At 34.0% G+C, this 25,841-nt stretch overlaps 2 protein-coding genes and 1 non-coding gene across 3 annotated transcripts; 2 read left to right on the top strand and 1 right to left on the bottom strand.

Moving 5' to 3' along the window:
- Window positions 1-1,998: 1,998 nt before the first annotated feature.
- On the top strand, window positions 1,999-2,105 carry LOC123196136. The gene has a single exon (XR_006497614.1). It is a non-coding gene; the product is annotated as a small nucleolar RNA R71 (small nucleolar RNA).
- A 5,286-nt stretch (window positions 2,106-7,391) lies between these two features.
- Window positions 7,392-9,046, bottom strand: LOC123217835 (cysteine desulfurase, mitochondrial). The gene is given in 4 exon segments (XM_044638939.1): window positions 7,392-8,044; window positions 8,046-8,274; window positions 8,277-8,678; window positions 8,681-9,046. Coding segments are annotated over 4 exon segments (1,374 nt in total). The 5' UTR covers window positions 8,931-9,046; the 3' UTR covers window positions 7,392-7,551.
- A 3,157-nt stretch (window positions 9,047-12,203) lies between these two features.
- Window positions 12,204-15,136, top strand: LOC123223235 (myb-like protein X). Its single transcript, XM_044646368.1, has 2 exons — window positions 12,204-12,442; window positions 12,959-15,136. Exon 2 carries the CDS (start codon window positions 12,978-12,980, stop codon window positions 14,976-14,978), a length of 2,001 nt encoding a protein of 666 aa, XP_044502303.1. The 5' UTR covers window positions 12,204-12,442; window positions 12,959-12,977; the 3' UTR covers window positions 14,979-15,136.
- Window positions 15,137-25,841: the final 10,705 nt, after the last annotated feature.

The following is a 25,841-nucleotide window of genomic DNA, read 5'->3' as shown; positions in this document are numbered from 1 at the left end:
GTAGAGGGACTGATTCCTTTTATATTAGCAATGGTCCATCCTATAGTTTTTTTATGCTTCTTCAGAATCTGCACTAGTTTTTCTTCTTGCTGTTTATTTAACTTGCTGGAAATAATCACTGGTAAGGTCTCCCTATCTCCAAGGTACACATATTTTAGGTGATTTGGAAGAGGTTTCAGCTCTAGCTCTGGTGCCTGCAAAACAGAAGGTATCAATTTTTCGTTAGGCACTGGCAACTCAATATAAGATAAATTATCTGTATTTTTCAACTCTCTGCACTCATTCATCTCTGCCACTGCATTCTGCACATCTGAAATTAATTTAGGTTCATCTCTTTCTTTCAAAATATTTTCCTGGTTAGTTGCTTCCAACTCATCTTCATCATCAAAAATTTCTTGCGCTAGAGAATCAATTAAATCAACTGAATACACAGAAAAATCTACATCAGGATATTTCATAACATCATAAATATTAAATTGGACAGCTTCACCATCAAACTCCATGGTCAGTGTGCCTTTATGAACATCAATTTTCGTTTTAGCTGTTTTCAGAAAAGGTCTTCCTAGCAAAATAGGTGTAGATTGGTCATTATTTTTCATGTCAAGAACATAAAAATCAGTTGGAAAAATTAATTTATCATTAACCTGAATAAGAACATCTTCAATTAATCCTTTCGGATATGCATTCTATCTATCGGCCAACTGGATAACTACACTAGTTTGTTCTAAAGGTCCAAAATTAAGAGCAGAATAAATAAAATATGACATTACATTAATAGATGCTCCTAAATCTAACATAGCTTTTTCAATTTTTGTTCCTCCTATGGTGCAAGGGATGCAAAACATACCTAGATCTTTGCATTTTTCAAGAAGACTCTTTCGAATTATGGCTGAAACATTTTCTCCTACCTTTATCTTTTCATACTTTTTGAGTTTTTGCTTCCTTTTCAATGTACACAACTCTTTCAAAAATTTAGCATAGCAAGACACTTGTTTTATTGCATCAAACAGTGGAATATTGACTTCACACTTCTGAAAGGTGTCATATAAATCTGCATTGCTTTTGTACTTCAGTTTTAAAGCTTCAGGAAAAGAAGGAACAGATTTGTATTCGCTGAAAGAAGAATATTTACCTGTCGCTACCTTTTCGGAAGGATTATTTTCTACTACCACTTCTTCTCTGTTCTCCACTTCCTGTGTTGGTACAAGTGGTTCTTTAATTGGCATCTCTAACTCTTTTCCACTTCTCAGCACTATGGCACTAGCATTCTCCTTTGGGTTTACCACAGTTTGTGATAGTAGTTTACTTGAATTTTGTGCTTCCAGCCTACTGATTGCAGTAGCCATCTGACTCATTTGATTCTCTAGATTTTGAATGCTAGTTCTGGTTTCTTGCTGAAATTTCACAATGTTAGTAGCCATAGTTTTAACAATATCCTCAAGAGATGTACCTGAATCAGAATTTTGGGTTGGTTACTGTTGTCTAGGAATATAGGGTTACTGATACGACTGAAAATTATTTGAAGGCTGATTCGTATAACAAAAATTAGGATGATCTCTCCAACCGGAGTTGTAGGTATTCGAATAAGGATTATAATTATGATTTCACTGTTGCTGTCCTAAAAATCTCCCCACTGCATTAGCATGTTCAAAGTAGTCATCTTGAAGTGTTAGGCACATATCAATTGGATGTCCTCCTATTGAACAGATTCCGCAAACTTTTTCCACCTCTATTTTTCCTATAGCCATTTGACGTACAAGAGTAGTTAAATCATCAAGTCATCTCTCAAGAGAAGATACATTTACCTCATTGACATGTCGAGACGAATGGTCTAATCTATTCCTAAATTGTTGTGAATTCGACGTCATATTTGCAATTAAATTTTGGGCTGCTTCAGGTGTTTTGTCAGCCAATGCTCTACCACTCGCTGCATCAATCATATTTCTCTCATTTGATAGAAATCCTTCGTAGAAATATTGAATAAGCAACTGGTCACTAATTTGGTGATGTGGACAGCTCGTACAGAGTTTTTTAAAGCGCTCCTAGTATTCGTATAAAGACTCTCCACTCTGCTGCCTAATGCCACAGATTTCTTTCCTTATGCTGGCTGCTCTTGATGCTAGAAAAAATTTCTGCATAAATAATCTTTTCATCTCATGCCAAGTAATGATACTTCCAATGGGTAGATAAAACAACCAATCTTGCGCATCATCTTTCAAAGAAAATGGAAAAGCCCTCATCTTGATTTGTTCTTTGGTTACTCCATTCGATTTCATTCCAGTGCACACCACATGAAATTCTTTCAAATGTTTATGAGGATTTTCACCTGCAGAACCACGAAAAATAGGTAAAAGATGAATTAGTCCAGATTTTAATTCGAAGGTGGTATTAACATCTAAATTTGGAAAAGGAATGCAGTGTGGTTGTTGATTTAAATCTGGAGCAGCAAGCTCCCTTAAAGTCTGATTTTCAGCCATGTTTTCCTCTATTTCGTAAGCAGATCTGTGTGTTTGCAGTCTCTTTTTTGTTTCTTTTCTCAGCCCTTTTATCGTCTTTTCAATTTCTGGATCAAATTGTAAACTAGTTTGTTTCAAATATTGCGTAACGAATATACAAATTAAAAACTCCCTAGAAATGGCGCCAAAATTTGGTACGTGCTGTCATTGACACCCAAATTAAAATCCTAAATTCCTGTAACAAAAATGTAGTAAAGGAAAGTAGGGATCGTTCCCTCGAAAAGTTTTGATTAGTATGTCGTCACAATTAAATCGAAACAAAGAAATAAATGGGGGTTTTTGAAGTGAATGCAAATTATAATAAAAAACAATAAATAAAAATTCAGCGAAATAAATTAAAACGATTAATCAATTAAACAAACCTTGGTCTTCGGTCACATCCACCATTGAAACTACGATTGATCATCGAAACCAAAAATATCAAATTAATTATTCAAATATTCATTGTGGTATTAAATTAACCTATCCTTCCTTACGATTAGTTAACCAAAAACATGTATTCCAATTAACCCTTATTGATTAATAATTCGGATACGATCTCGAATTTAATTAAACAATAGCATTACGAACTAGAAAGACCAACGAAGTAAGACAACACAAACGTACGACGTTGCATTTAATCTAGTTGATTATTTTCCTAGGATTTATAGTTTCTGACACAGCAAATGATAAACCTAGTCGCTACTTCGATTAGATGGATTGAATAATTACGGATTCAGCACCTAAACTAGTCGTAGATTATATTAATTGATAAACTAATTGCGCACCTTAAAAATCAATCAACACAATCATGAAAAATAATTCAGAAAGATAATCAATACTCAAATAATCAAAAAGATGCATTAAAGAATAAAAATAAATCTCACAATCATTGTAGTTTCATGGTTTCAAATCCCTTCAACCAAGAGAAATTATTCAGCCACTGTAGACCATGTTTTTCTCTCTAATTCCCTAAGTACAATGGTTGATAATTCTCAAATAAAAATAAGAGTATATATATTATCTTCCTACTAAAAATCTGGAAATTGAAAGTCAATCCTAATCTCCTAATCCAACCAAGCAAAGTGATACATATCTTCCTAAAAAGAAAGGAAAAGATATGTATATCCTTTCTCCAAAAATATCCTTCCTTATTCATCTCAATTAACCCTCTTTTCCAGCTAGTAATTATCCCTTTTTTTAGGAAGCAAATCTTGATATTTAGTGGACCCTTGCAGCTGATCTGGAAGTCCAGATTTTATTTCCGCATTCTGTTTTCGTCTTTGACGTGCCCACGCCTAGTCAGCATCACGAAATTTCCAGATTAATAGATCTGCTCCAGTTTTTCATCTTTTTGGCCCATCTTACTCCAAAATTGCTCAAAATTTCCTAAATGCAAAAAGAGAAGTAATTCCATTATATTGAATTAAATTTCCACACAACATAAGGGAATTAGAAATCAAAATAATAATAATTAAAGGCATTATCACATACCACACGTTGAGAAAAGGGTTCCTAAATCATAAATTTCTTTAACATCTAACTCCATGTTTTGTCAAACATTGGACTCAAAACAACTTTTATTATATTCAATAACACAACAACTTCTTGTTCACCTAATAATACAACAATCACAAGTCTCTAAGGCACAACTTTAATTATATTCAATAATACAACAATTTATTGCAAAATTACAATATTTGGAACCCAAAATTCCACCGTTGGAAGAAATCAATGCGGTAGTATTGCAAAAATTCTAGATTATTTTGGAACCCAAAATTCCTTAAATTGGGTTTACACTTTACAATATACAATTCAATCTATAGTGGTATATATGACTTACAAAAGAAATTAGTTGACTATTTGACTTTCTTTGTTCACGTTGTCTTGTTAACTTGCTAGAGAACTACTGGAAAAAGGCTAAAAGTTGTTTTGCAATAGAGAAAATATAATGTGGGGAAAAAGATAAGAATGGCATCGAAGTCATAGTGGTCGAATGGTGTTGAAGTCACGACATCGATAAGTGTGAACTATGAATGAATAAAGGAGTCAGAGAGAGTTTGAACGATGACAAAATTACTATAGAACTCGCACGCAAGAAGAAAAGAAAAAAATTTGTTTAGAAATTAGAACTTTAGGTTTTTTTTTGGTTTTATTCAACAGTGCACCACATGGTGTCGTTTTACTTTTGTTATGATTTAAGCAAGTCCAACTCAACTCGTCAAGCTAAGCAAGCCAAGTATTGCCCTGTTTAGGTTTAGGCTTGTGTTCGGTTTTTTATTTATGGTTAAGCTCATATTTGTACTGGTGCTTGTTTATGACAGGTTCATTTTGAGCTCAATCAAGCAAAACTTGTTTCAAGTTCAAGAAAACTCGCTTCGAATTCAACCCTAACATTATAGCCTTATTTATACAATTTTTCGTTGATCAAGGTGTAACAAACAAACTTGGTGTGAATATTTTTTGACTTTACTTTATTCTTGAGGAGAGTTCCATCCTAGAGATATACGTTGATGGGGTCCATTCAGGATGATTGTTAGGCCACCAACAATATGACATGGATGGAAGTAGTAATGTTGGGTACCTCCAAAAATTTTACTAGAACAATGCTTAAGGTTTCAACATCTTTTGTCAAGGCTAGTCAAGCTACGACATAAACATGAATGTTTTGGTCTCTATAAACTTGTTGAATTTTATATTGCTCAAAGGACTTAAAGGTAATCCTTATTGTTTCCAAGTAAGATGCCTTTTTTTCTCCTTATGCTTGAAAATTGCGTATAAGATTATTAGTTGATAGTTGTTGAAAATGTTGATTGACTTTGCCCCCATATCTTTGGCTAGTCATAATCCCATGAAGAGTGCCTTATATTCAGCCTCGTTATTGGATGCCTTAAACCCAAACTGGAGGGCATTATAGGATCGTTAGCCCTCAGGGCTAATCTAGATTGAACTTGGTCCAAGTCTTCCTTCATTGGATGACCCATCCACATAAAGGTGTCATGTTATTAGCTTGTCGAACATGTCTTTCACTTGGATAACTTGGTTTTGAAAAGTTTCCTCCTATTAAGTAAGCTCTTGTTGAGGCTCATGTGTGAAGTCTGAAATGAAATCTTCAAGTGTTTGTCCTTTGATTGTTGTGAAAGGCTTGAAGTTGATATCAAACTGACTTAGCTTTATCACCCATTTTAGTAATCTTCCTAGGGCTTATGGCTTTTGCAATATTTGGCGAAACGGGTAGTTTGTAAGCACACTGATGGAGTGCGCTTAAAAATAAGGATATATTTTTCTAGAGATGATTATTAGTGTTAAAGCTAATTACACTATCTCGATACAATTTTGGCTAAAATCACAATATGCAGATGTGGTTCTACTTAAATTGCATAAAGATAGGTGATATCTTGTCGATATTCATCATCACAAATGTAATTTTAATTAAATTGCATCATCTTCGGTGTGATCTTATTAGAACTGCACTAGATAGATTATTGATGACATTGTCACTAATGACTTTTGTAATTATAATGTTTATATTATTAATCTTAGAATTAATGTAAATTAAGGGTGAAAAGTATATTTCTTAAAGTTTTGAGGACCAAACTTAGTGAGTTTTCAAAAACATATTTTTGTCCTTTTTAACAATTGTAACATGTCAATTTATATATTTCACTAATATAACTAGATAATTGATAGAGAAATTTTTTTTTGAAACTTAAAGGGTGAGAAATTTAATGTAGGACAATTTGTGCGGGAACTTTTTGTCATTACACCTTCTCAAAATGGTAAACTCACAAATACCTCATGCCCAAAAGCAAGCATGAATGACCTTTCTGAAGCTCAAGAAACTCGGCTCGACTTAAAAAGGCACTTTCTAAGCAGCTCATATAGAATTAATGATAGGAATATTAAATAGAATTGATGAAAAGCTTGTCCCTAACCGTATCCATAATGACTCAACAGGAAAAGATCCAGTCAAGCTAAACCCAAAATCAACTACTTCAGAACTAGATACCCCATTCCTTGATCCATACAACTTCTGTTATATCCATCATATCATCCTATGCCTTAATTCATGAACAACATCAACTGTCTTTGCTTAGAAGGGGTAAGAGGAAGAAGTAAAAAACCAACTGGTGCTCACAGATTTTTCCGTGTTTACCCAATAACGATATCTAAGATTTAGAAGTGGAAAGTTAGTTGCAAATAAAAATCTGGCTTTAATAAATTCTCAGAAAAATTGACAAAAATGAGAATTTCCTTTGATTGAAGGAAATAAGGTACTTCTTGCTATTTTTCATGGGTCGAAAGCAATCAACATAATCAATTGAATTTGCGCTAAACTATAATCAATCATCAAGGGATGCAAGTGGTGATTTGGGCGTCCCATTTCCCAACCTATAAAGATTATATCATTGTTTCAAGAGCTTGCACAAGTAATGCTTAAATAAGCAGGCTGTGAATTGAAATGCTATGAAAAAGTTACCATAAGCGTAACTTCTCCTTCAACTTTCTACATTTAGGTATAGAAATACATTGAGTCGGGACAACTTAATAGCTATGTTGGCACAATTAGCATCATAGAATGGATGCAGTTCATAACAACCCACATCCATTTTTTTAAGGGAGACAATGCCAAAAGGTGGCTCCATTGCTCCCTCATCAATATAACACCTGTTACGTTCCGGCACTGCTTATTTTGACATACCACAGAAAAAGAATAGACATCTTGACTTACTAAAGGTATTTTCCATAATTTGTGCATTTTATTCCAATTATGTAAGATGAACACAGTAATATATAATAAGCAATTTGTGTGCTTCTCATTCTCTCACGCTTTCTACGACACAATAAACCTAAAACATGACACAAACCTGAAAGGCGATATAACCAACACAAATGTGTTAAAACCATCAAAATACCATTGAAAAGCAGTACTTTTAGACCAACCAAATTTCAAAGATACTTCTACTGTCAAGATTATATAATAGAACCTTATGATAGTTCTACAAGGACAAGAAAAATGAAACTTGGATTAACCCAGAGTAGGGGGTTGTTCACCTCAATTTGACATACAATCCAACACGCCAAACTGTCTCAATATTGAGTCCTGATGTGTCTGCTTTATGTCAATCCCTTCTTTCATCATCTCATAAAGCGGGCTCATTTCCCTCGGCTTCTCAACCTGTTTAATAGAAAGCTAAACAGCCCTGTCAACCTCAGTCTCTGTGGTAAACCTCCAAATCCCAAACCTAATAGAAGTATGAGCCATATCCTCATCCACTCCCAACGCCCTCAATACATAAGAAGGCTCTAAACTCGCACTAGTACAAGCACTCCCACTCAACATCGCCACCTCCTTTAGACCCATCAACAAACTCTCTCCCTCAATATAAGCAAACGATAGATTCAAATTCCCAACATATCTCCTCTCCATACTACCGTTTATCACCACCCCGTCAATTTTATCTGTAATTCCATTCAACAATCAACCTTGCAACGCGGTTATTCTCTTATGATCATAATCCATTTCCTTCTTCACAATCTTGCAAGCAACCAAACCCCATAATTAACGGGGTAGGCAAAGTCCCACTCCTAATCCCTCTCTCTTGTCCACCTCCATTTATCAATGATTCAACTCGAATTCGTTGTCTACGCCTCAAATACAATGCTCTAATCCCTTTGGGCCCGTAAATTTTATGCCCACTCAATGACATCAAACTAACATTCCATTTCTCCACATCAATTGGACTCTTCCCCAAGGCTTGAGCAGCATCTGTGTGAACGGAATTTTAAATTCTTTACATATTTGACCAATTTCATCCATGGGCTGAATCACACCTATCTCATTATTAACCGACATGTCAGAAATTAAATCAGCGTCAGGTCGAACAGTTGCCCGTAATTCATCCAAATTAACCAACCCATCCGACCCAATGGGCAAATAAGTAATTTCATATCCTTGCTGCTGAAGATGTCAACACGAATCGAGAACACACTTGTGCTCAGTCTGTCTCGTTATGATGTGTCACTTCTTGTTCTTGCAAAAGTGCATGACACCTTTGATTGAAATATTGTTAGACTCGGTTGTGTCAAATGTAAAGATTATTTCTTTTAGAGAAGCACCGATAAGATCAAAGATTTGAGAGCGGGTCGTTTCAACAGCGAAATCTGATTCCCAACAGTAATAGTGTGGGCGTTACCCTAACGGGAGAGGTAAAAGGGAAACATCGTGTCAAGTACACGGGGATCAACCGGAGTGGTTGATTGCATGTCGAGGTAGAGTGAACGACCTAAAATTTTCTCTCCTTTCATGGAAATTCCATTTTCATCTTCGAATGATTCGGGTATCATAGAGGCAATGGCAACAGCGATGGAGATGAGGCAATGGCTACGGGTATCATAGATGCGTAGAGTTGAAGTGATAAGCTTAAAGGCCATATCTATCGACTTGTTCCGTTACTGGATGTTGTGGTGAAGCTTGATGAAACGAGAGAGGCACAAGTTGGAGATAGGGTCACCGACTGTTTGTGGTTGTGACATAGAAGTTGGATAAGTGGCTTTCGTAAGTGAGTTTAACATTTATTCTAACGAAACATTGATATAGCGGGACGTTCGGTTTGGAGATAAAATAAAGATTAATGTCTCTTATTAAATAACAGAACATCTTCACCTTATGTTTTGGAATATTAAAGAGGTAATTTTGATTTTATTTTGATTATATTCTTATTTATTAATTTTTATGATAAAAAATAATTTTATTTTTAATTAATTTAATTAGTAATAAAAAATATTTTAAAATAATTATATCCAAAGATATTTGAATAAAATAATATATTAGTATTTTCTTATTAATTCTAATCAAGCACAATAATTATTTATATCTATCAAATTTGGTCACATATAATAATAATTTATATTCAATATATTCTAGATAATCAATTTTTAATGTAATATTTCAATTTTGGTAATAAAATATTATCTAAACCAAACGTACCTTTTATATTTATATCCACCGTAGTACATAGATATGTCCAGGGTATTCGACAACCCGTGACATAGTTTGACCTGTTGAAAAAGTTTTGTAGACTGTGTAAGGCTTACGAGTTATGTAGGTCATGTGGAGAGATTTAGGGTCTAACCTGCAAAAATTAAAAATTTTAAAATTTAACAAATAAATATATGTAATAGGGTAGGTCAACCTACTAAAAACCTATAAAGGCACAATCAAGATATCTTAGGTCATGTCTTGGGCCTCGTCATGCCATAGACTAATAGGATGAGCCACATTGAATTCAGTCTAACATGATTTATGACCGTGTCTAATATTGGATTTCTAAGTGTTTTGATAATAACAAAAACTAAAACTCACTAACTTATCCAGGACATGACTTAGTTCATGATCAAATTAGACAAAAGTTGAAAAAAATGCATATTTACAAGTCATGCACGACCATGCATGGTTCAAATGGAAGTCGTGCACACAGTTGAACGAGACCATGTGTGTTGCCATCCACGATTTTGGAAATTTGGCTTGCATTAGACATGTCATGCATGCCCATACACAATATACACACGCCCATGGTAACTCATTTCAAGCTACCCATAAGCACCTTATCCCGGTGCACAATTGCTCGTGCATTCAAAACCAAAGTCAACAAGGATTTTAGTCAAATTTTCAAGCATGCATGTGCACACGAAATATGCATGCTTGTAATAAGCATATTGAAGGGCACCTGCAAGGCATCTCATGCATAATCCAATTATGCATCGTCAAAGCTAAGTCAAAGTCCTTTAATCTCAAACTTCCATGTATACCTATGTATAAGCTATATAAGGAGCCATGACTAGATTTCACCGTACAGGATACAGCCATGTATCAAAGCCTAAGTCAAAGCAAGGTCAATGCATGCCTATACAAAAGGTATACATAATCATGCACAAGCGAAATTCCAAGTGTACATATTCCTATGCATGTTGAGCATACAAGCTTCTGAAATTTTTGAAGGCTTACCAAATAAAGCTATGTACAACCATGCATGTTATTTGCATGCTCATACATACGTGTGGTACAAATAAGAATTCAACCATTGACATGTCTGATTGAGGTTAACTTCATTTTATTGTTAGACACGCCCATGCACTCTATATGCATACTTGTACATCGTTATATTTCAAATGAAATAAGTGATTTTTTTATTTCAACAAATACTTCTTCAAATCCAACAACTATTTCAACTTTTCCAATGCTCTAAGCCTATAAATACAAGCCATATTGAATACAAAAAAGTGAGAGAACATACATGTGAAAGTTAAACTCTTTTTCTCCTTAAAATTCTCTCTCCCAAGCTTATATATCATATATTTGAAAATACCATTGTGCTTCATATTTGTAATAATCTTTGTAGACGTTTTTTCATTCAAATTTTCTATAATCAATCTTGTTAGGTGAATTTTTGTATAACTAATGTTAGGCACAATCTCATATCAACTAGTGTAATCAGATAAAATTATGAATAACTATTATAAAAAGTAAACTTTTTACAAGTGTAATTTCTGATTATTTGAAAAAGTGGATATAAGAGACTTAAGTAGAAAAACTTCGAACTACTATAAATCTTAAATCTTTCTATCATTCTCTCTCTTTACTTTAAGTTTATTATTTATGTTAATTGAATTTGTTCACCTGTACTTATGTGAATGTTTTAATTTGTGTTTTAAGTTTTAATAATCGTATGGACCCTCCCCCTAGTATTATATGACTCGTCATGGTATTTTTCATCTAATAATGCCTAAGGCTAGGGCTAAACATTTTAAAACTTAGTTAAATACTTTTTTTTTTTTTTCATTTCCAATTTTTCAACAAAAATCCTAAAATTCTTCAAATCTAAATATTTGTTTTAAACTCCAGAGCTTATATTCAAAATCTTAAACAAAAACACAAATTCAACTAGAAAAGATTGTTAAATCTATATAATAAGATTAATATTTACTTATTTTTTTATTTTATGATTTTGTTTGATTCAGTAATGTCTTATCACAAAAAATAATAATAATAAATTGTTATAATGACGTATAATTTATAAGATTATTAGATATAAACTAGGGTGAACTGATTACTTGATCAGAATCGAAACTGTTGAAACTTGATAATCAATTCTAATTCTTACTCAAAACCAACGAAAGTAGAATAAATTCTAGATGGTAAGTAAAAGAATTTGTAGGTTTCAAAATTAATTTCGGTATATTACTCTTAGAAACCAAAACCAATTTGATTCCCTTATTCACATTTTTGGGTCGGGTACCTGACCCAAAAATTAAAAAATAAATAATATATCAACTTAACCTATTTCCTGTTTAATTAGAAAATCAGTGATTGTACTGAAAGGTAATATGATAAAAGTAAAATAATTAGGGATAATATTGTCATTCATGTTTTTGACACAACCTCAAGGCTCTTTTCCATTAACGAAGTTATGTTGTGGGTGAGAATTTGTAGTTTAGGAATTCAATGGGTGAGCAGGAGTTTTGCTAAACCTTGGGTGTGAAATTATTTTAAACTACTTATTTATTGAGAAGAAACCAAAATCTATTTCAACTCCCCGTGACCGATGTTACGTTGAATGTTGAAATTTCCGTCAAACGCACCGTTTTGATGATTGAAATAATAAATGAAAGCAGTTAAGTGACATCGTTTTAGTTAGGCTGTAATTTTATATTGCATCAGATATGAATGGAATTTGTAGTTTTTTAGGGAGCTCGACAAGTGGTGTTAAAAAGCAGTTTGTTTTCGGTTTCAGATCCAATCTAGGACGACACAACAGACTAAAAATCAATTACAAGTTTTCTGTATTGTCTCACAAATTACCTATTTGTCTGTATTTAGTTTCAGAAAATTAAGGGTTAATCATCGCCAAGAAGCTACTTTTGTTCTTGAACCTAGCATCATCTCGGTAAGTCTCTGTTTAAGTTTTTGAAGATTTGTGTATGCTAGTGTATGATGTTTCGTGTCAAGATCTGTGTGAATTGTTGTTCAATGGTGAATATCTAATTTTTTTTTGTTGATTTTTTTGGTGGCTTGTCCTGACGAAGGTAACATATCTGTTCAAAACACGTTAGGCTCGTTACACACTGTAGTTTTACGGCCTGTAGCGATATTCATACTCTCTCTGTAGATCAGCTGAGTGATGATGATCGTTTTGATTAGTCACCCGGAAAATTAAAAAATTTAAGTTGTGTTTCTAAAGAAATGCTATTTTTTTATTAAGTCTTCATTTGTTAGTATGTTTTGTGTCTAATTTTATTTTTTTGGAACCCTAGCTTTATGACATTTTAGATTTCATAGGTGTGTTTGATTATGTGGTTTTGGTGATTGCTGTAAGCAGGTGGACGTATTTTATTTTGATTTAGTTGAGATTGAGTTATTTGATAGGAGATGATAAATCTGATGTCAGCTGAACTTTTGGCAGGTGGGTGAACTTGATCATCATGTTCCGGTCACCACGGAGTAGAAACCAAAGATCAAAAGGTTTCAAGGTGAAGCATGCATTACAATTATGCTTTTTGCTTGGTGTCTGCATCTGGCTGCTTTACCAGGTTCGGCACTCTCAGGACAAGAAATCTGAATATGAGGATGGTGCAAAAGCTGGGAATGAGATCATAAAGTTTGGGAGAAAGAACCTTCCTCGAAGGGAAGACCCATTGATTAAAGATGCAAGGCCCAAAGAGTATGAAGAAGAAGAGATCAAGAGTGAAGAACAGAGCAAATCTGAAGAGAATAATAATGTAGGGAAAGGTGGTGCAGATGATGAGATAATTGATCAGGATCATGTTAAGAATGAGGAAGCTGAGAATAGAGGAGATACAATTGGTGGACAGAAGGATAGGGATGACACCAATGAGAGTGAAGAAAGCAAAGAGAATAACATTGATGAATCCAAGGAGCAGGATAGCGAAGACAAGGTGAGTAAAGAGAACAAAGAGAATAACATTGAAGAGAGCAAGCCGAACAAGGAGAAGGGGACTGAAGGGAGCAAAGAGAATAACATTGAAGAGAACATTGAGAAGGAGAGGGAGGAGAGCAGTGAGAATAACATTAGAGGTAACAAGGAGAAAGAGAGTGAAGAGAACAAAGAGGTTAACATTGGAGTAAACAAGGAGAGTGAAGAAGGCAAAGAGAATAAGATTGAAGAGAACAAGGAGAGTGAAGAGACAAAAGAGAATAACATTGAAGAAAGCAAGAAGGGTAGTGAAGAGAAGCATATTGAAGAGAACAAAGAGAAGTATAGCGAAGATAAGGCAAATGATGAGAAGAAAAATGTGGAGATTCAAGAAAAAGTGACGGAGGAGACTGGAAATGAGAATGAAAGTATATCAAAACAGCAATTCCATGATGAAAATGGTAATAACATTGAGGAAGCAAGGGAGAAACATTACAAGGGTGATGATGCTTCCAGTGAAGTAGTCCATGTAACTCAGAATATGAAACTTGAAAATGTTAAAGGAGATCAACAAAATACCAATGAGGTGGAGCAGCAAGGAAAAGAAAATAATGAATTTCAGCAGAAGAAACAGAATAGCGTTGAAGGTGACCACCGAGATGAATCAGCCTCAAATGTACAAGAAACTGGAACTATTGAGAAGAATGATTCTACAAATAAGTTATCCGGTGACAAGGGTGTTCATGAAGGCAATCAGTCAGAAACAAATAATGGATCTAATTCTACAACAGAGACACAATCAAATGAACATCATTTGAGCTCCAACTCCATGGAAGTTACTGGGGAAACTCATGATTCAAGGGCACAAAATGGGACAGATGCAACATCTGATACAACTCAGAATCAAAATGAAACACTGAATAACAGTTATAGGGGAGATGACTCTACTCAAGAAAATGTTGTTCTACAGCAATCTGGGAAATCATACTCAGATACCAATGGTGAGCTGATGGATGTGAAAGCAACACATGCTACAACCGAGAATGAACATTCAACTAATGGAGAGTCACAAGATAATAATGCTGAAACTGGCCAAGCTAATGACTCCAACTCATTGGCTGGAATAGAGAACAATGCTCACAAGGAGACCAAAGAAAATGTTATACAGTCAAACACAAATAACAATGGAGATGCAGGCCAGAACAAACAAGTTGATTCTTCAAACTATAAAGAGAGAAACACATCAGCAGATGATAACATAGATGCCGATCAAAAGGAACAAAATGGTTCTTCAAACTCTGAAGTGAAAGAAAAATTATCAAACACAGATGCCGGTAAGAACGAGAATGAAAATGCTACCCAGAACAACACAAATGATAATCCAGAAGCTGAACAAAAAGATTTATCAACAGACACAGATGGCAACGCTAATACCATCCAGAATGATTCTTCAATTACTCAAGAAGAGAAAGAGAATCGCATAGATCTGGGAACTTTGCCTGAAATTGGAACTGCAGTGAACAACGGTGAAAATGCAGCTGCAGAGTGATATTTTTGATAAGTTGGTTTCTGCTGTATCTTACACGATTGTTCATTCCGTATATTTCTTTGTTCTTCCTGAGATGATTGGGCTAGTTTGTAATCTTTTTTTTTATGCATCCTGTGCCTTATTGCAATAATAGTGTCTAGAAAATATTACACCTAGAACTCGGTAACTGTTAAAGTAATATTATATCCAGGTTTCAAATTTTCATAGAAAAATCCTTTTGTTGAATACTGATTTATAATTTAGTTGTGTTTCTGGGTTCAGGTATTAGTGTGGCTTGTCAGTTGACAGTCAAGGAAGTCTTTAGTTTTAACCACATACTGTATGATTCATTGCTTGTGATTTTGGAATAGAAAGTACATTTTCACACCATGTCAATTACCTGGATTAATGGAGCTTGCTTTGCACAGGTGTTCGTTGCCATGTTAAAAGAAATCTGATAATGCATCTGGACCTAAAATTTACTTTTGAAAACCTCTCACCCAACCTCAGTCTCATCTTCAATTAGACATCCCAACCTTTAGTGGTCGAACCCCCATCTTTTCTCTTCAATGACTTGAAGTTTACATTGTTTTCCGCTGGTATGTTACCGTTTCCCTTCTTTTTCCTATGTTTGATTTACGAGAACGAACCTAGAATTTAAGGGGTATTCACTAACTCTCCCTTTCCTGCATTTAGTGGACATGAATCTGTCAGAAATGGTTATTTTACCGAAAAGATTGAACTGATATACAGGAGATGAGACTGCCAATATCGTTGTGGATTCTAATTTGACAAAGAATCGTCGTTACTTTTCAATATTTAAATTTTAGGTTCTCACATGAAGATAAAACGTTTATCATATTACGAAAATTTCAAGTTTTGCATCATTAACTTCAATTTTATCAGAAGGTTAAGTGATATAATAAATTTTTATTTATTAATTTTTAAAAACTCAAATATTTATTCTTTTATTAAAATTTATTATTAGAATTAAAAGTAAAAATTATTATTTAACTAAAAATGTTAATAAATTAAAAATTTATTATATTTTCTCTCTTAGTTTAAAAATCTTATAATTTTTCTTCACACAAGATTAAAAAAGTGATTATTCTCCCTTAGGATTTTTTCTCCTCTTTAGCAAACTTCTTCCCAATTGTCAGCATTCTACCTCCTGATCGGCTCATCTTTCCCTCCCAGTCAGCTTATCTTCCCCTGTTGGTCAGCTTATCTTTTCCTCTCAGTCTCTCTACTGTCCTCCCCTATAATCTTCATTTGAGACGAAGACGATGAATCGTCCCAAGGAAGGGCAACGGAGAGATAGAGAGGGAGAACATCAACGACCAAGAAGGAGAACACCAACGGTCAGGAAGGAGATATTCTTTAAAGAGGAGAAAAAAAAATTCTAAGGAGAAATGGTTATTTTTCAAAACTTAGGTGAGAGAAAATTGTTAAACTTTTAAACTAAAGAAAAAAAATATGATAAATTTTTAGTTTTTTAAATATTTTTAGTTAAACGATATTTTTACCCTAAACTCTAATAATAAATTTTAATAAAAATATAAATATTTGAATCTTTAAAAATTAATAGATAAAAATTTGTCATTTCACTAAATTTTGAGTGAAAAACAATGGTGTACCCTCCATATATATATATAAGAAAAGCAAAATACAAATTGAACCAAATCTCTCCACTGTTTTCTTTCAATTCGTTGTTTTCAATTAAATCATCAGACTACTAAACCCCATTTTCAATTCGTTCTACCCATTCTTCTTCCTCTTTTTCCTTACCTGTTTTCCAAATCTAAAATTTTTTTTATCTTCTTGTCCTTTCCTCTTCATTATTCTCTTCTTCTTTTCCTTCTTCCCATTTCAATTTTGTCACCTGCCATTGTCAGTTTCCCACAAACTCCACCTACAGTCACCTATTTCGCCTATTTCCCAATTCGCCACCTGCAGTAGTCAATTTCGCCCACAAACTTCAAGCAAGCACCAACCAAAAAATAAAAAAAAAGAAAGAAAGAAAGAGGAAACAAAGTGAAGATGAGATGGGAAATTGATGCAGAGTAAACTGTTTGAGTTGGCATGGAAGCGGTTATGCAATTTAGTGCAGTGTTACTTCCAATTTATGCAATATGGTGTCAGACGGTTAAATAAACAAGAGTTGAGATGTCGTTTAAAGAGCTTTGATGGTATTTAAAAAAAAGAAAGAAAGAAAGAGAAAACAAAGTGAAGATGAGATGGGAAATTGATGCAGAGTAAACTGTTTGAGTTGGCATGGAAGCGGTTATGCAATTTAGTGCAGTGTTGCATTTCCAATTTATGCAATATGGTGTCAGAATGTTAAATAAACAAGAGTTGAGATGTCGTTTAAAGAACCTTGATGGTATTTTGTAATTTGACATTTAATCAATGTGGCAACGTTTTCATTAGGCATGAGATATATGTAAACGCTGGAAAAACTTTGAAGGAATAAGTCACAACGTTTGTGTGAATTTCCTCTCTGTTCTTCCTTATTCTCTCTGTGTGTGTGTTTCTTTCTTTTCTTTCACTATAATTTCGGAACAGCTTGCATCATTTGGAAATAGGAGGATAGATTGTAGAAATAGTTAAAAGAACGATGAATATGATGTGATGTGATATGAAGTGAAGTAAGATAGGCACTTGGGTTGTTGGTGTTATATATGACAACCCTATTCGAATCTTGCAACATTAGTGTACAAATACAAAATGGAACACTGAACAGACTTGCAAAAATCCATCTCTCTCAAATAACACGATGATCAAGAACAAAGATAGACAAAATCTATATTATTGCTTTCAATACTCAAAATGAATAAAAATTAATCCACTATAGTTAACTATTTGAACAAGTCCACAAATAGATTTGACCGTCTAAATCTTTAAACTATTTAGATTGAAGACTATATTTTGTCTAATAAGAGTAGTGATCCTAATATTTGTTAGATTTTGTCTAAAGGTTTTGGGAAAACTCAACTTTGCTATATGGGTAAGAATACTCTAGAATTTTTTAAAAACATTGTTTGGTATATCTATTGGACAAGTTTAGATCAAACCTTTAGAGTAATAATAATAAGTTAAACCTTGCACGATCTTAAGTTTGGGTTAGACGTGACATTCTCCCACCAAATTATACGCTGCCTACATTACGAACCACCATTGTGAAATTCTCAAATCTTGCTTTTAAAATGCCCTAGCATTAAGATACTAAGCCTTCTCAACTTTTTAAGTTGTGTTCCTAACTTGTTTTCAAATTGCCTTAGAAACTTTTGAATCTTGCTTTCAAGTTGCAAGCAAGCTTTAAGACGTTCTTTGATCCTTGTTATACTTTCCTTGCGGGTTGGACTCCAGTCCTTGTCTTCTCTTGCCTGCCAATACACTAGCAAGAAAGGAAAGCAGATCGATACGTACCTACAGCTATGAAATTGGCGCACCTTAACGTTCTAAGATTCCTTTATAAGAGCGGAAATGCCAAACATAGATTAAATAGACTATTCTATTCTAGGCCAATGTAATTGATGTTTCCTATTATGATAGTAAAACAATCAAAAGATGTTGATTAGAAAGGCAAGGTCGAACCATCTAAATCAGCTAAAGGAGAGTGAAGAGGTGGTAACTCTCCCAACCCACAAGAAGCCTTCTTCTTTCTCGTCTACATCAAGTGCATTGAATGCCCCAGAATCAAAATCAAAGAGCAAGTTACCTTAATAGGCTTCCTTAGCATCCATAAATTGCAACCTATGGAGGGCAAACAATAAATAGAGATGTGGAGGTTTTTTTTTTTTTTTTTTTTTTTGTGAGGGACATGGTATTATGAAGATCCTAGTTAATCAACACAAATCTACATGATCACTTCATAACAAATTGTTGTGGAAATATGAGTGTCCATTTCAGAATGTTAAAATGTTACCAATTAGTTGGGGTTATCCTCAAGACTTAGCATTTATGAAAGCTTCCATGTGAGTTGCCTAAAGTTATATTATCTAGACATAGAAGATCTTGATAGAAATAAGTCCACTTAAGTGTCATTTGGTGTCACTTCCGCACATGAAAAAAGATTTAGAACCATTCTAGACACAATGATAATTCTCCAACAAGATAATAGTCTAAGTTGTGAATATCTCATGAAATGACAAGGCTTAGCAAATTGTGAAACAAGTTGGGAATGCAACTTGAAAGCAAGATTAAGAAGTTTCTAGGGCAATTTGAAAACAAGTTCGGAACACAACTTGAAAGTTGAGAAGGCTTAGTACATTAATGCTAGGGTATTTTGAAAGCAAGATTTAAGAGTTTCACAATGGTGCTTCGTAATGTAGGCATCATATAATCCAGTGGGGAAATGTCATGTTTGACCCAAACTTAAGATCGTGTAAGGCTTAACTTATTAATCAAAAAGTTTGACCTAGACTTGGCCAAGAGGCATCAATGAATATGCTAAATTATTTTTCTAGAAGATTCTAGAATATTCTTACCCATATAGGAAAGTTGAGTTTTCCCAAAACTTTAAGACAAACTCATACAAGTATTAGGATTACTATTCTTATAAGATAAAACATAGTTATCTATCTAAATAGTTTAAAGATTTAGACTATCAAATCTATTTATAGAGTTGCTTGTGTCAGTTCTTAACAACTTTGAATGTTGGGAGACTTTTACCACTACAAGTCTTTTCAATGGTGAATAGTGTAAGAGGTTGATATTATATAACCATCTTAAATGGACTCTGATCAATAGTTTTACTCTGTTGAAAGTTGTGCAAAAATTGCGTGACATCCAAACAACTTCACCCAATCTCATTGGTAAATGCTCATGAAAGGCTATAAGTAAAACTCTAGAAGTGTGTTATCCCTCTTAGTTTGTCCATTTGTCTATGGATGAATATTGGTGGAAAAATGCAACATGGATCCAATGATTTTGAACAACTCTATCTAAAACATCAAGCGAACAATAAGTCTCGATCATTAATGAAGGATTGTGGTAATCCTTAATACTTCACTACTTATTTGAAAAACAATTATGTTTTATCTTCAACTACGTATATCTTTGGAGTTGTCATGAAGTAACTATACTTGGAATATTAATTGATCACCACAATAATTAAGCCATACCCTTTTGAAATTGGTAAGCCAAGCAAACAAGCAGGTTAGGTTGAATATGGATCATGTCGATACAAGTACTGATAAAATAGATACGAATCGAATTATATAGATACAAAATATGAAAACTCGTACCTGACCTTGCAGATTCGGGTAGACCTGCGAGTTACTTGTGTAAATGAGTTTTTTCTTTTAATTTTTAAATTTGTATCCTTATAAACAATTCGTCTTTTGTTAATTTCATTCGCAATAGATAATACTAATTATTAAATTGAAGTATTTTCATATCTAAATCAAATTATGTTAAACCCATTTTCCCTTTCAACTATTTTAAAAAGTTCATTAAAAGTTAAAGTAACCAATTTTTATGCTTCCTATTAAAAGGAAAAACGAATTTCTCTTGTTGCCACTATTCATCTCTATCAATTTCTAATGCTCTAAGCAGAAGAGATATACTTGTAGAAATAAGAAAAATATACATAAAAACAATTATTAAATACATACCTAATTTTGTTTCAAATTGAAATTAAGAGAGAAATATTGGATGGAGAGTATTGTTTGAAAAACGAAAATATGAAACGAAAAGTGAATCTTGAGAGAGTGTATTTTTCTTTAAAATAAATATTTAAAAAAAGTACAATTGAAGGATAAGAACTATCAAAGCAATTTCACTTAATAATTTTTTTATTCCAACTTCAATTTTTTTAATTTTTTTTTGGGTGGACTCACTCACCTACAAAATACAAAGTTATATGGGTACAAGTACAAAAATCTAGAACCTGTACCTATTTTATAGGCAAGTACCTGCAGGTAATACAAATAACCTAACATTTTGCCGAGTCTAGAAATTGGTAACATTACGAAAATCCAAGTCAATACTCAACCAAGGTTTCTCAAGTGTTGGCAATGACTTTAACAATCCCTATGGATGTTTATTCTTCACCCTTTTTAACAAACAACATAAGTCTTTATGAAATGCTCCACATTATATCACATTTGTGTACAATAGCAAAGCTCTCGAGTGTCTTTGCTCAGATGACCTACTTATTTTGTGTCGTAACACTATTTAATTAAAAGAAAAATATATGAAGATGAAGATGGAAACAAACATCATACATGGTAAAAGGGAAAGAATCAAGACACGCAAGCTCAAAAGGAGAAAGATGGAAAAATTACCTACTTTTTTGCCTTCTGTGGAAAATAAGATGATGGAATAAAGCGCTTCACTTAAAGAACTTCCAAAAAGTTGCACCTCCAAGCTTTCTTTCAACCTTGGTTGAGAGACATACAAGAGAGAGAGGTGACAGCTATTAATTTGTTTGGTGAGAGAGAATTTTTCAAAATGAAATAGGTTAGTTCAAATGAAGTAAAATCCACCTTTTTATAATGGTAGGCCAAAATGTAATTTGGTAATTCTTTTTTTGCTCAACAAATTCTCAATTTGTGGACTTGTCATGCATATATATCAATTATATACTTTAGACATCCTAGTTTCATCTCACCAACATTTTAACCTTTAAAATGTTATCTTTGCCCTTCATATAACATTTATATCAAGGTTTTTAAAATCGGACCGGGATAAAAACCGTTTTAAGTACTGGTTTCGGTCGAACCGGTTAAACCGTTTGAACCAATTGGTTGGACCGGAATTAAAATTTAGTTATAAAATCTACATTTGTATATTGTTGCTTTGCTTACTATTTCCCATACAAATACTCTTTAATTTTTATATGTTAAGAGAGAACAATGTGAACACCTTTATTAATTAAACCAAGGATCACTGTCTTGTTTTAAATTTGAAAACAATAAATACATTCACTGTAGAAACATAAATTCATGCCATGCAGTTAAATTTGAAAAATTTTCAAAAGTTTTCCCTGCCTTAATTAAGCATTGATAACATCCAGTGTCAAGAAATGATGGAAGATGTATAGAGAAACATGGCAGCTCTCAGTTTCCAAGACCGCAAGACCTCTAGTTCTTACGATGGCAACTACCCTCATCAAAGTCAAAGGTGAAGTGGACCACTACAAACAGAGCCCTCACACTCACCACCCATGCCACAGCCCCAAAGTCTGTACTACCGACCGCTAGAGCAGCCAACTATGCCCAGTTATGGCCACCCGTCTCCCCCCTATGGCACCCCACAGCAATCATATCCTTATCATCCACTCCCTGCTCAAGCTGCTCCCTACCAACCTTCACATCCACAAGCCTTACAAAATACCAGCTTCCTGTCGTTGCCTGAGAAGTCGTCGGTCACAACAGCAACGAAAAATTGTCATCGTTAGCCACCATCTGAGCCGAAGAAATCGTCGTCAAACGTTGCAAATATAGTCGTGAAACTGCTGCCTTGTGAGCCTGCAAACCAACACACCTCGGCAGCAGCGTCGTCATCGGCTGTTGTCAGCCACCGTCGTCGGCAAGGAACAGAAAGGAACAGGAAATTCGATAGTGAAATTCGTCAGCTATAGCAATTGAGATTGCGTCTGCGTGCACTGCAAGGAACAGGAAGAAAAACAATGTTTTTATACATAGCTTTGAACCGGATTCTGCCTGGACCGGGTTGGACTGCAGTTCTGGAGAGAATCCTCACTATTAAAAGTTTGGTTTATTGGTATGACTCTTTAGGTTCACTGTGATATAGTTGTAAGTCTCATTTCGAAAGATCTGAAAGGCATCCAAAAACTAATAACTATAGTTAACATCTAGCAATGTGTCATAGCCCTTAAACAATAATGAAGAAATACTTCATTGAACCTAATATCCCTAATCGTCCATTTTGGTAGGTAATACCTTTTTGTTGTCAAATTCGAATCAATTTCAAACTCATTAATCGTCAAAACCCTAATTTCGATTCTATATGAATTGTTGATTTAAATATTCGGAACTCGTCATTACAAACATCCTTTGCATGACTTACATTATACTTTGGCTAGAGATTCGATTTTTAATATTTATCAATATTCACTTTGGAACTCAGATCCGAATCAAATTAATAGATATTCAGAACCTAATACTTTATGAGTCAACAAATCTCATTTTAAGCATCATTCTTCTCTATATATAAATAACACATAACCACTATGGTTTGTCTTACGGGATGTGATTAACCCCATATATATACACCATACAAATTACGTGTATCCGTATCATATTAGACCATGACGTCTTAGATCAAATGATTACTCCGTACACTAGTACGATGTTATGATAAGTTATTGACTACGATTTAATGACCGTGTGACTAATCGTTATTCATAGCAATACCCTAATGACATGACCATCATCGTTACATACACTAATGTCATCTTATGATATTCAACGAATGTGTATGGCAATGAAATTCCCTTCAGAATCGCACCAGAGGCGTTAATCATTCACCTTAGTAAACAAAAATGATATTTTCATTTGTAAAACAGGGGGTTAACAGTAACATACTTCAGTAATACTTTTGATTTAGCTAACCTTGAACGAGAAATAACGGTTCAGCTTTACTAAAATAACAATGCAGACATCGTAAATCGTAATGTACACTAAATTTTGGCACGGTTTCAACTGAAAAATGAAATACATTGCATTCTAAATCTCAATTTCACAACCTAAACAACTCTCAACCTAACTATAATCTAATTCAAAATTGATAAAACATGATCAAATTGTAGTCAAATCAGTTGCATTGGAAGTAAGTGCCATACAAAATTCCATCAGTTCGGTGTCAAAAGTGTTAGAATATGCCCTAAAAACCAATCGCTTTAATTGGTTTAAGGGTTTTATCTATTGCATATACATTATTAATAAAAGAAGAGTTCTGTCATACTTCACATGTTTTCTATGTCACTTTTATATCTATGTTGTAGTTGTATATTACATCCATATTAACTATATACATACGACATGTGAAAGGTCCTGATGAGTTTTAATAAACGTCATCAAATCGTTCCCTGCATAGACAATCTGTTTGGGCAATAGTATTGCATAGTGGGTGTGTGCTATATCACTATAGTATATCAATGGATGACATTAGACATGGTGGATATACACATGAGTAAACAATAGAACCATTTGATAGTTAGAGAACTGATCAAAGGTTATTATATTATATTGTTTATCGAACGTGACCACTAAACGATGATCACATGGACATTAATATGTAGTCAATGATACATCGTGAATCATACTAGTGTATAGATCCTTTGACTTGAGATATCACAGTTGTGCTTCGTTCCAGATAGGGCTGGATTCGAGCCGAGCCAAGCTCGGCTCGCAACCAGCTCGGGCTTGGCTCGGTCTATTTATGGTCGACTCAAGTTCGGCTCATTTTTGGCTCGGCTCGGCTCGACTTATTTTTTATATCAAAACGACATCGTTTTGTGTATATATATGGATCAAAACGACGTCGTTTTGTATAAAAAATATATATACTGAGCCAACCCGAGCCAGCTCGAGCTCGGCTCAAGCTCGATCGAGCCGAGCAAAGCCCGGTTCGTTTCGGGCTCGAACCGAGCTGAGCCGAGCTTGAGCTCGAGCTGGCTCGGCTCAAGTCCAGCCCTAGTTCCGGAACGTATGATTCATACGGTATATACCACGAGGCTAATCATGTCTCATTCAAAAGCTGTTTTGATCATATGTTGCTTGAGTGAGAGGACAAGTGATGATCATACAGGGATCCGTCAGCTCGACTGCTCCCGAGTTTCCATACGAATATCGAAAAACATGAAAATCTAATACACTGGCCAGTGTAGATAAAAGACCACATGAAGAGAGTTTCGATGTGGCACGTTATGATGTATTACTTGATATTCGAAAAGATTAAATATTAGATTTTGACATTCCATGAATCCAAGTTTAATCGGGATGTAATGATGGAGGGATTGGACTACATGGTATGTGTGAGTAAGAAAGGTTCATTTGATATTATGTGAAGCTTGTATTTCATTGTGATGTAGAGGTCATGGGACATTGCTAGATGATACCACATGATCAGTGGGAGCTTCATTTTGTAGCGGAAAATGAAGTATATCGGTTAATAACAGTTTTAGGTTATATAATGATATAACGAAACGTATCGTCCGATATGAGGCCCACGACTACGTCACTATGAACCTTGAAGGTCACATCTATATTTCAAGGAAGAAAATTGTGTTATGAAGCTGAAAATATTTATCCATGGTTGGCTAGCACTTTCTGAAGATAAAAATTGTGTTTTTCGAATAAGATTCGGAAAAGGGGCAAAATTGTCATTTTACACCTTTTAAATTGTTTAGAAAGTTAAAATGAATAATTTTGGACACAAATTAATTAACATGTGTAAAATTCCAATTTCTCTTAATTTTCAAGCAATGAAAGTTAAACACATGTTGTAACTTGATAAATATCAAGTTTAATGTAATAAATGTGAGGCAAAAATGAAGAAATATATGCATTTTTCTTTTCTTCTTCTTCTTTGCCGGGAAAAGCTTCTCCTTTCTTCCATTTTTCTTCCTTGAAGAGTGCAAGTCAAGAGAGCACTTATTTTAATGATTCAAGCTTCCAAATTTCAAATCAAATTACAAGGTACAAGGTAGTTTACATGTTTCTATGTTTTATTTCTTAAAAAACCATGTAAACTTTACAATACCATTGTTACATATGATGTAAACATAAATTAAAAATTTTAATTTTCTTGCCAAATTCCTTCAAAAAGTGTTCAATGCTCGATCCAACACTAATACCAGACCTCTTCAACAACCAACATTTCCACATAAAAGAGTTTGATAGCCCACGAATA

The sequence above is a fragment of the Mangifera indica genome, chromosome 1 (genome assembly GCF_011075055.1).
Source record: "Mangifera indica cultivar Alphonso chromosome 1, CATAS_Mindica_2.1, whole genome shotgun sequence".
Lineage (NCBI taxonomy): Eukaryota > Viridiplantae > Streptophyta > Magnoliopsida > Sapindales > Anacardiaceae > Mangifera > Mangifera indica.
The sequence above is the reverse complement of the archived record's forward strand: the minus strand, read 5'-3'. Positions and strand labels throughout refer to the sequence as shown.